This window comes from Phascolarctos cinereus, unplaced genomic scaffold (assembly GCF_003287225.1).
Source record: "Phascolarctos cinereus isolate Bilbo 61053 unplaced genomic scaffold, phaCin_HiC Scaffold_726;HRSCAF=1367, whole genome shotgun sequence".
NCBI classification, from domain to species: Eukaryota; Metazoa; Chordata; class Mammalia; order Diprotodontia; family Phascolarctidae; genus Phascolarctos; species Phascolarctos cinereus.
The window spans coordinates 327288530-327300951 of NW_027556098.1; the positions used below are offsets into that span (position 1 = coordinate 327288530).

Here is a 12422-nt window from a genome sequence, read left to right on the forward strand (position 1 = left end):
TATCAAGAGCTTCAAAACAGAGATAAAAAAGGCATTATTGTGGAACCGAGGGGATAAGACGGGAATGGAGATGACCTTCCTTATACTCACATCAATGGCTCCAATGACTTCGGCTTAATGAAGATGGCAATGGGATAGAGTTGTGCGACTTGTAACCGCTTGATAGCATTTCCTGATACATCCAGTATGCAGTGTTTGCCCTGGTAGAAACAGATGTATACAGAGTCTTAGTCAAAGAATCAGAGTTTGGAAGGGAGCTAGCTCAACCAATTCAACCTCCCACCTGCTGCTGGAATCCTTACTTGTACCATCCTTGACAAGAAGGATTTACTTAGCTTTGCCCAAACAAAATGGGGAGAGGAGTGGTTGGTTGGACATTTCAGTGATTAAGAGCTCACTACCTCCTAGAAGCAAACCATTCCATTTGGTATATTTCTACCAGAAAAGTCTTCATGTTGAGACAAAATATGCCTCCTTATAACTTCTACCAATTGCTTCTAGTTCTGTGATATGAGTATATGATTTGATATTTCTCAGGCCAAGCAAAACAAGTTTTCACATGACAGCTTTTTAAATACCTGAAGAGATATTTTATGGCCCTACCCCAAGGTCTTCTCCAGACAAAACATCCCTAGTTTCTCGTAGCCCACAGTTTCGATTCCTCTCACCTCCTGGTAGTCCTCATCTGGACAATGCTCTTCTTAAAATATGAAGCCCAGAACAGTGCACAATCCTCTAGCTTCCAGTGAGCTCTTCCCTTCTCAGTATTTTTTATCTGGGTCACACATTTAACACTTAGCTAATTTTTAGGGATTAGAGAAAGGCCAATGATAAGATGCGAAGGAAAGGCCATACTCCAGATCAAGAACTTGCCTGGACTAATTCCAGAATGGGAGGCATGACTATAAAATACTATATTGGTCCAAATAAAGGCCAAACTTTCCCTCTAAATTTTGTTCACACAAAATCTGAGCATGGTCTCCAATGGTATCCTCTATTGTCCTTTTGGTCTATTTTCATGAATGAATTTTCACATTTTGGACAGATTTTGAGCAACAGACTTTGTATATTAAGAGATCAGTGTAAATTTGGGTGCTGTAATTTTTTCTAGTTACTTCTTAGTCAATAGCTATACTGGTAAAGTAGTTCCTTCAGCTGTGCATATTTCTTACTAAGGTTTTGTTTTTGTATTAAATGGCAGTGGGGAGAGAGTAGGAGAGAGAAAATAAAGGCTTATTAATTGAAAAATAAAGTAATGGAATATATTATGTATTTTTAAAAAAAGATCTACTTTCAAAGTGCCACCTACATTTAGTGGCCTATATTCTGATCACTAGAGGGTACGGTTTTCTTACAGGCCTCCTAAATCACCCTTGGCAGCTATTGCCAAAGAGGGTTTCTTAAATGATGTTGGGTTTTGTTTTTTTAATAGCAGCCTTGTGGTAATAGATTTCTCAAGGTGACTACTTTGAAGGCTGTACTCTTTTACCCACATAAGTTCTAGACTGTAGAAAAAAAAATCAGTGTTTTTTTTTTTTTTACGGCATTTATTTGGCTTATCCAGAAGCAAGGACTCTCTTTACTAGAACCCTGGGGAAAAGGAGATACATTCCCTACATTAGGTTCAACCTCCCAGGGTCTCATTAAATGTAGGCTGGAAGTGCTTTATATGTGGAGAGAAAGTGAATATTGTAGAAAGAGGAGGAGTTCAAAATCAGACACTGGATGGCTACTTATCCATAATCTCAACATGAACAAGCAGCTGAGTACAGTCAGTACTTGAATTTAAAAAGAAGCTGACTCTGGGAGTTCTAGACTATGCAACTTTATGCATACATTCCACGTTTGCTTCTTAAAAATGCACTTTTATATGCATGTCCAAATAGTAACTATCCGTTCTCTACTCAGGACAGTTCAAAATAACAAAGAGGATAGTTACATATACAACTAGAAAAATTGAAGCAATTACTGCAACACTCTTATATGCCCATGGATCTCTGTCATGGAAGTGGGTACTCCCTTCCTGAGTGTCCTGTGCTCCCATAAGTTACCACATGGACAAATGATTATGCTAATTCAGAGCAAAAACAATGTGTGTCATCATAGCCAATAGACATATTGGTTCTTGAGGAAAAGGAAAAATAAAAGCAACCTTCCAGCATAACATGTTTATTATTTTTGTTGATTACTGCCGATGACTAATCGAACAACATATTCCCATTTAAATTCTGAAGTCTTAACTGGAGTTCATACAAGCAAAACAAAAACAAAACTGCTAAGATCAAATCAAATTGGCACATGTTTTGTTGCAGTCAAAATTGTTTGTTCCCAAATTCCTTCATGAAGTTGGTTCATGGTATCTAAAAGGCACCCTAGTCAATGGATCAAGATATAAAAAGATTTAGAAGCATCATCTGGTAAGAAGCCCAGGCTTGCTGCTGCTGGATTTTCCTTCTCCACTCCAGCTCCAGGATCCCCTAAAGGGAAGAGTTCTTCTCTTTCCTTCCAATCAGGCACCCACTACCCTTCTCCCCCATCTCAGTGGCTTTGGGGTTTATCATAAAAGTAGTAATCTGGAACATAATTAGCATAGATGATAAAGAGAAACACAGATTCTTTACTTATGCTCATGACATTGGAAAGCCACCACAAAACAATATCTTGTTCAGTGGGGAGCCTATTACAACTCTATCACGGATAAAATGAAAACCTGCAAACGTCAGCAAGTAAATGCATTTAGATTTTTAGGTCCTTTCCCATTTCTAGGCCATCAATCCAAACGATTCCCCTACTGATATTGGAGCAGGTACAAACTCCTAATCCAAAGTGATGGACTGACTGCTTGGAAATTTGACAACTCCATTCTAAAGAGGATGTACCCACTCCAGTTGGGAAACAGACCATGGTCCCCTCCCCCCCACCTTGCTTATAAGAAGATGAGTAAACATACCCTCTCTGCAACAAATCGCACAGATTGAACGCTGGTTCCATATAAATTATCATTGTACTGCCCGGCTTCTATAAACTTATGCTCTTGGATATCTTTTTCCATTTGCTCTCTTGAAATGACAAAATGATAGTCTCTACCATCCACCTCATAGTCACGCTTTGGCCTTGTGGTATCTGTGAATATGGATAAGAGGAGATTAAAATTTTTAGGAATTCTTGTCAATCTAGACTTTAAGATTAGAGCTATTAACAGTGTGTAAAGTGGTGGTGGGGATTACTGTCTCTTTGTCATAAAGTGTTAGATTGTATAATAAGGGTAATCAAATGAGATAACATATGTGATCCCATCTGAATGGTAGGGATAAGCAAATTAGATGACATGTAAGTCTCTTAGTAACTCTTAAAATGCTACATAAATACTAGATATTATTCATTCATCAGAGAACAAGGTAGATACCACCTTAAGAAGGTAGAGGTGCACAGAACAAATACATTAGTAATGGCTTTCTATGATCGTAAAGGAGGGACTGAAGCACAGAATTACATCTTGCCATCTCATCCCACAGAAGGAACCCAACACTACCTAAGGATAAAAAGAGAAATAGTACTTACGAGGCACACAGGAGCCAAATTTGTCAGGGAATTCTGATATCAAGTCATCATTGATCCGGTCCTTCATAGGACCCAGAATAATAACTGGCCTAGTATAATTAACTGGGAAAAGGGAAAAGAAATGTGTTAATACAGAAACACACCTTCCATTTTCACCTCATCAGGAGTATGAAACCAGTCCTGTCCTCGAGATTCCTATGATGTATTAAAATGGATACACATACTGCCTAATATTTTTTTCCCTTGGATAAAGAATCTGTTAGTCCCCTGAGTGGGGGTATTGATGTTTAAGAGTGAATCTGTCTCTCTGTGCCCAAATATTGGAAGTTACTCACCTGGATGAGCGACAGCTCTGTTTATCAAAGAAAACAATTAAATATTCCAAGGAGTATCCCTTTCTTACCTCTGGTTATGTCTCTATGACATCAGCACAGTCATTAAATTTAGGCAGTTTAGAGGGAAAAAAATTAGTTAAATGAGCTATTGGGACAAAGACTTTGCAAAACAATTGTATATTTTTGTATTTTTTTTTGACCCATTGCATGTGTTCTGTCTGAATGTCATTTTCTGAATGTCAGCGGTATTCTCATCCAGGGGTGAGAACACTGAATTAGGAGCCAGCAGGCATGGCTTGTAATTGAAGTCCTACCTCTAATTCACTGTGTGATCTTGGGCAAATCACCCTGTGCCTTAGTTTTCTTACTTGTGAAATAAGGAGATTGAACTATGATGGCAACATGATAATTTTCTTTAAATACATTATTCAGAAGAGTTATGACTTATTTTGCTTGGACCTCGAAAGTAGAATTAGTACCAATGGGGAGAGACTGCTAGTAGGTAGATTTTAGCTCAGCATCCAGAAGAGATTCCTAATAACTAGATGTACCAGTAAGAAAATACAATGAGTTGCATAAGCAGGTAGCAAGATCTCTGACACTGGAGGTGTCCAAATGTCCAAATGTAAACATTTGCTAGGGACATTGCAGATTAGAATTCATGTCTTGTATAGGATTAGATGACCTCTAAGGTACCACACTTTTCATTCCAGATTGTGTTACTCCCTTAATTTTCTAGGGGGAATGAATATTCTTAATGAATCAATTTTTTAAAAAAATCAATAAAATTCAAAAGCAACATCTGAGCCCTTCTATTATGCAGTGAATCAAGTTGTGATTCAGACTTCCTACTGCAAATGAATCAATCAACATTTATTGAGTGCCTATTATGGGCCAGGCATTGGCAAATAAAGATATGGCTGGCCAATGATCTTTCAATGCCATGGAATAATACCTAGAGTTCTCTATTCTCTGCCTATGCATGATGGCATGATTTCAGGAGCACAGAAAAGGCTCCTTCTTTTCAGAGGATTCCTTCCCTCTACTTCATCTGCTGAATGATATTTTTCCATTACAAAAACTCTGAACTGTTATCATTTACTTACAGCTTAGTGTAAATGACGGTCTTTGCAAGGAGGAGAAAGCCTGACTTTTCATAACCTGGAAGTCCTTGTCCAGAATCATTGACATTGGAAGACCACTTTGGTCTCCATGAGGGTGCCTTGGATAAGGAAGGGGCATAGAACAGAGAGAACTAGAGTAGCACCCAAGATAAACTTCGCTGACTTAATATTTTTGCCTGTGGATGATAGGATTTTAAAGCTAGAAGGGCCTTTTGAGATCATCTAATTCAATCCTTTCACATTACAAATGAAGTAATCTAGGCCTGGAGATGTGGTGTGATATGCTTAAAGTCACACAGGTAGTAAGTAGCAGATCCAGGATTCAAATCCAAGTCCCCTGATCTAAAATCCAGGGTTCTCTTTCTGGATTTTACTTATTCCCCACCCTTCCCGCCCCCCACACCTCTAGGGTTGTTGTGAACATCAAATACGGTAACACGGTACACCAGTTTGCTCAGCCTTTTCCTCTACAAGGCATGGCCAATAATCAAGTCAATCTCAACCATCATCCAAAGAGAGTTTTCCTACAGAGAAGATTCAGGGGTAATTTTCAGTGATTTCAGAAGATTCATTGGAAGATTTCAATTGAACCCATCCACTAAAATGATCTTTTTTTTTTTTAAACATAGGTCTATGCTACCAACTGTCTTCTAATGGGTACCAATTTCAGAGACTCTGTCAAAAGCAGCCTTCCATGACAATCATTCTGGCCAAGAGTTAGCTCAATAAATGTGAAAACTCTGACCAGTGTCCCACACCGCCTAAAGATCTTTGCTGGTGTTTGCTACAACAAATAAAGAATAATAATGACAATTTTTTTAAAAAGCACAATATCACCAAGTTCTAATATGAATAATAATAATAGCTGATATTTTTATGATCACTTTGAAGTGCGCAAAACAGTAGACATACATGATTTCCTTCGAGCCTCATAACAAAATATTGACTTACGGGTGTAAGGGACCTGAGAAGTCATATAGTCCAACTGCTTTGATTTGCAGATGAGAAAACAAGCTCCCAGAGGGGGAGTGACATGCCAAAGGTCACACAGGGAATTAGTTGCAGAGCTAGCATTGAATACAGGTCTTCTGACTCCAAAGCTAGCATTCTTTTCACTGGATTAAATACCTATCACCATAGATTAAATACACTACCATTAATGTCAAGTATTAGCATTTCTATTCTACAGAGGAGAAAACTGAGGCTCAGAGAGATTGTCTAGCAAGTACCAGAGGCAGCATTTGAACCCAGGTCACATCCAGCACTCTATCCACTCCACCAATCTGTCTTTCCACATAGGTCAGTTTATAAGTATGTCTGGTTGTCTCAGAGCAGACAATCCTGGAACATATTGTGGTAGTCAGCTAGATGGCATGAAGTCAGGAAGACCGGAGTTCAAATCCAGTCTCAAACACTGACTAGCTATGTGACTCTGGTTAAGTCACTTTACCTCTATTTGTCTTGGCTTCCTCAACTGTAATATGGCCTAAAAATAGCATTTAGTTCTCAGATTTGTTGAGGGATAAAATGAGATAATATTTGTCAAGTGTTTAGCACAGTGCCTAGCGCATAGTAGGCACTATATTAATGTTAGTAGTTACTACTATTATTACTACTACTGCTGCTGCTGCTGCTGCTGCTACTACTACTACTACTACGACTACTACTACTATTATACTGTCACTTGCCCTTGTCAAAGCCAGGGAACCAAAAAAAAAAAACCAGGGGACTTACTTTCCTGCCTTGTGACAGGCTCGTAAGAAAGAATGAGGTCCTCTTGTCCTCCTGAGAAAAGAAAGAAAAATTACAGGTGATTAGCAGCAGATCATACAACACAGCAACCTTCTCTTGTCCCTAAGTATAAGAAATAGAGTTCAAAGTTAATTTTCCTTTCAAATCTCTCTTTGAACCATTTCCAAAGCTCCATCTACTTTCCCATGTCTTATTTCCCTGACTAAATGGCTTCATTAATCCTACCACTCAGTCGTACTCCCCAGTAGTAAGGTTCCTTGTCCAGTCCATAGGCAGAAGGCCATTTTGGGGTTATGTGTGGTCCAACTGGCTCATGGTTTAAGAAGAATTGTTCTGCCAGACTTTGTTAGTAAATCTGGATCCAGTATCTCTACCCAATGAAAGAGGATCTTATTCAGAGCCCATCACTGATTGAAAGGTTGTTGACATAAAGCTAGAAGTTTCTTGGATTGTGACAAAGCTTGTTACAGAGTGGCTCATGCTGAAAAGCTGTTTATTCATTGCCCCTATCCACCTGCTAACTCCCACCATGTGAGCAAAAAGAACATCACTTTAGAATAGGGTTATGATAGCAGATTTTGATAGGTGACAGATTTTTGGGCTGAGATTTTTCAAACAAAACAAAACAAAACAAACATAACATCTCATATCTCTGTGATTTTTGAGTTACCTTATTTAATCACTTGATGAAGCAGACTCAGAAGCAGTGGTATGGTCCAGGGACTCCCTAAGAATCCCTGACATCCATTTGGTAGTCTCTATGAGTTCAAAACTATTTCCATAATAATATTGAGATTTTAAAATTCCAAATGTAGTAAGTATTGATAGATATAACCCACATAAACAAAAGCTCTTTGGGAGAACCTCAAAGATATTTTAAGAGTATAAAGGAGTCCTGAACTCCAAAAGTTTGAGAACTGGTGCCTTAGAGAAAAGTGTTATTTAAAAAACAAACCAAATAACTCCTCCACCCCCATTTCATTTACTGGAACAGAAGATCCTAGGAGCAGGTTGCCTAAAAAATCACAGATTTGGGGTTAGTGATGCCTTCTCCAGTAAGTTGCCATGGGCCAATTTTGGTGGAATGTTGTTGAATCTGACCAGTTGTTAAATTATTGATGACACTTACTGCCAAAGCCAAGCTTTGAAACCCACGAAAGGGAATCAAAGGTCATGCTGAGAAATCTCCCAAATCTTTGAATAGTAACTGGGAGCATTTTTTTGTTCTGGTTCAGCATAGAGTGCATGATTACAAATGGTCCTTGAATACTAAATGGTTTTTTTTTTTTAGTTAATTCATTTCTGAGACCATGTTAGGATATAAATTTCCATTCAATGAATAGAACTGGTCACTCAGCCTCTCTAGATCATGGCCCTCTGCCTTTATATCAATTTAGCTGAATCACTTGCATCTCTTTATGTGAAAAAAGAGTTTATATAGACTATGCTCAATCCTCTTATTTGTAGGAGAGGATAAAACTAGGAAATGTTGCTAAAAGGTAGGGAACAGATATTTGTCAGAAACATCTGAAATGAGGGATAGGGAACGACAATAGATAATGTAATTTATTATATATTATAGATAATTTATAGATAATTATAGATAATGTAGATTATTATTATTACTATTAATAATAATAGCTAGCATTTATGTAGCACTATAAGCTTTGCAAGGTGCTTTATGTATGCTATCTCATTTGAGCCTGAGAACAATCACAGGTGGTAGGTGCCATTATTATCCTAATTTTACAGATGAGGAAACTGAGGCACAGAGAGGTTCAGTGACTTGCCTAGGGTCACACAGCTAGCAAGTTCCTGAGGCAGGATCTGGATTCAAATCTTCCTGATTCCAAGTTCAGGACTCTATGTAACGTGCCAGCTAGCTGTCTCATCTTGCTATTTAAAAAAAAAAAAACGTATTTAAATGTACTCTCTTAAAAGAGTAGCGTTATAATTTGATATTACCAATATTAGGAATGGATAGAGGTATTTGTTGAAATAATATATTAAGTGCCCAGAATTTAAAAGTGGACACTATCATTGTATTGCTTAGACACTTATGCTATGTAATAAAATAATATGAAGTAAATCAAGTGAAGGGGAAACAGTACTTCCTGTACTCCCTACCTCCATAAGACAAAATCCTGTTGGACACTTTGCTAGAAAATGACATGTTCATAAAATGTAATTATTTGATTAGTATGGAAAATGCTTATTGTTCAGTTGTTTTTCAGTTATGTCTTATTCTTCATAACCCCATTTGGGGTTTTCTTGGCAAAGATCCTAAAGTGATTTGTCATTTCCTTCCCCATCTAATTTTACAGATGAAGAAACTGAGGGAAACAGGATTAAGTGATTTGCCCAAGGTAACAGAGCTAGTAAATGTCTGAGGCCAGATATGAACTCGGGAAGATGAGTCTTCTTGACTCCCGGCCTGGTGCCATATCCATTACACCACCTAGCTGCTCCTAAAATGCTTATTAGGAGCCATCAAAAGTTGTCACAGCTACCAATCCAGGGGTGACTTCTGTCATCATTGTTGGAAGACAGCACTAATAGCCATCTAAATGGGGGACTGTGTATAATAGGGTTATAGTACATGGATGCTACATGACTTCAGTTGTTTCAGATCATCAATAATTTTATCGACAAAATAATCAGTTGAGGGATGGTTTCTTAAAGCATATTTTTTTCCATAAAGGGAGGAATTTTGTACTATAGGAGACCCAGAAAGATTAGGACTTTTAGATTTATAAAGTCCTTTGATAACAACTTTAGGATGTAGTATGGCAGAAATTGTTATCCTCATTTTACAGAAGAGGCTAGAAAAGATATAACACTTAATTGGCCACTCAGCTAATAAGTTTTGGAGGCTAGATTTGAACCTGGGCCTCTCTTCCCTCCAAATCCAGTGTCTAGTGGGACACTGCAAGCCACAAATGCAAAAAAACCTCTAAACTGGGGAAGGGTACCTTCCAACTAGGACTCCCAAATTTAAGTGTCCCCAAATACGCCAGTGTCCCTAGCTCACTAGTCCTTGTAATGGTTTAAGAAGCTACTTTAGAGACAAACCCAATGAGATTTTAAACAGCCTGTCTGTAATTACCTATAAGTAATTCATGATTATAAAACCCTAGGAGACGAACTTTTAGCATTTCTGTCCTAGGATGTGATACTCCTTTGTCTAGTCGTCATGTTTCAATTTATTTCTTGAACGGCCAAACACATATACTTATTTATAGCAGACAGAATCACTCTGCTAAGCACAGCTCATGTGGCTAGGCATTCTGAAAAATAGCCTCTGATTTATAAGGTGCCATGTCACATTTAGCATTCCTCCAAAGAAGCCGTGGTGGGTGGGGTGGCGTATGATAGCTATGCATTCAGTTACTTGACCAATTTTCACTCTCAAGGTCAAGAATGGAAAGCCAAGAGAGGGAGGCAGTGTGAGCAGTCAAGGGAGGGAGGGGAAGAGAAAAGAGTCAGGGCTACCTATCAGACTATGAGCAAGGACAAGATGAGAAGGCGAAAAGCAATAAGAGAAAGAGTGGATGAGGAAAAGTTTGAGCCCGGGTCAAGGGCACATTGTGGCTTTCCTCTGTACATACTGACTAGCTGCTTCATTAGGAAAATGCTTTGAGGATTTAGAATTGCCTTGCTGTGGTTCCTTCTTTTACAGGAGCAAGCCATTTATAACTTAGTACATGGAAGATGGCACTGAGAAAAATTTATCACTCTGTGGCTAAGCTGGTGATGAGCACCTCCATAATTAGGTAGGTTGCTTCTCAGAGAGTAGACACAGAGGCTACTATTGGTCTGCTATTGGAAGTCTTTCTAGGTTGCTAGGCCCTGTAAGACCAAACCTGTACTCTGCAGGTACAGTCTTCAAGCCTCCAAGGTCATTTCAATGCCCCAATAAGGTATTGGGAGAGAACCTCAACAGAGAATAGAAAAATGCAGAATTCTGGGTTATAATTCCAATTTAAAAATGAGAGGATTTTTTTTACATCTCTGAAGCCGTAATTTTTTTTTATCACTGTTCATGATGCTGCAAAACGTCTTTAAAAAATACATACAGATCTGTAATCTGCAAGTATTGTTGTTTTCCCCCCAAACACAGGCTGTTTCATCAGCATTATAAGACAATTGCTATCAATACTTTATTTGTTTATAGGAGAGGTGCAGGCATCTGGGGAAAAAAAAACAACATATGCATTAGAGTCTCTGCCCATTTCATGGGCCTATTTTAAGAGCCACAAGACTGAGAATAAAAGAACAACTCAGGGCTGTGTGAACACCTGCCCACACTTGTCAGAGCATTAGTGGGACTCACTAAGGGTTCTTTGCTAACAACTTCTTGAGTAACTCAGAACTAGTACAGAGGGAGACCTATGTGGCATCAGGCCATGGTATGCCAGCCCAGCAGGAAAAAAACAGAATTGTTTCTATGCATGGATACTTGAAAGCTAGAGGACTGGAAAAAGGACAGTTTTTAAGAGCATTGTCTTGTAGCCAGAATAAGATGAGGATAAAATGGACTCTTGATATTTCAAAATGGAGAATGGGGGCTGTCTAATTAAGCAGCAAGAAGTAGAAAATACAAGATGGTAGTCTGTAATTTCACTCTCAAATTTAGAGGATTGTCCAAGTCCCTGATATTTCTATACTCTCTCCCTCCTCTGCCTGCTTGGACTCAAAAATATCCATTTTACCATCTGCTTTCTTTGATTTCTGGTAGCCTGTACCTTCACTTCACCCCTGCTCTGAGTACAGGGGGCTCCTTCAGATAGATAACTGGGAGACCAGATTCAAGTTTTGTTTTTTTAGAAAACATGACTCATTCATTTTCCTCATGCAAATTCCTCTGCTTTAAAATATTCCATTTGGGGTTTCTTTTTGGTTGACAAACACACTCAGTTAATGAGGTAGTCAGCCTTTGTAATTACATTGTGGAATTTTCCCTCAACTACATCTCAAGGAACATAACTGAGCTCTGGACAAGGCGGTTCTAAAAATGGGTATTAGAGATTCTGACAGCATCTTTAATTTCCTTTATGAGACAAATGGAACTCTCAAGGCATAATGCATAGCACCCAAGAATACAGGTCCACACATTACAGATGCTTCTCAAAGATACAATTAAATGATTGGGTGATAATTTGGAAATTTTTGTAAGGTGATATTTTACATAATAAGGCAATATGCATTCTAATTAAGCTGCATATTCAGTTGGTTTCACATAAGTTTGAAGAGGAGGAAATACTTATTATGTGCATGAGAATTACAGGCTCAGAAAGTCTGGGCCTCTGATTCTATCCACTGCCAGTTCTTGACATCTTCTCCCCAAACCTAACTTGGAATGGTTTTAAGCATGAGAAGTGGCCTCCTAGATATTAATATTGGTGTCCTTTATAAATTTTAAAAACAGCTCCTGTGTCGGTATGTAAGGTAGTGAAAATGAGAGCAAAAACCAGTAAGACACTAGAAAAAGGCAGCTGATTAGTACTCAAAAGGCAGGTCTACAATTTAGTTTCTTCAAGATGTCAATTAATCTTTATCACTAATCAAAATTCCTAAGCAGTCCCCAGTTTTCTAACATTTTCAGAAAGGTAGAAGAAAGGCTAGTTATGATTTCTTTTCTGTGAGCTGG

General features: G+C 38.4%; 1 protein-coding gene across 11 annotated transcripts in view; it reads right to left on the bottom strand.

Annotated features, from left to right (window-relative positions):
• DLG2 (discs large MAGUK scaffold protein 2) overlaps window positions 1-12422 on the bottom strand; it is a 1818644-nt gene that overhangs the window by 17076 nt on the left and 1789146 nt on the right. For all 11 annotated transcript variants that reach the window (XM_078156955.1, XM_020993659.2, XM_078156957.1 and 8 more), the window contains 4 exons: window positions 6755-6805; window positions 3562-3663; window positions 2951-3123; window positions 91-200 (listed from right to left, as the gene is read on the bottom strand). In XM_078156955.1, coding sequence (XP_078013081.1) covers window positions 91-200; window positions 2951-3123; window positions 3562-3663; window positions 6755-6805 — 436 coding nt within the window. The remainder of the gene's footprint in view (window positions 1-90; window positions 201-2950; window positions 3124-3561; window positions 3664-6754; window positions 6806-12422) is intronic.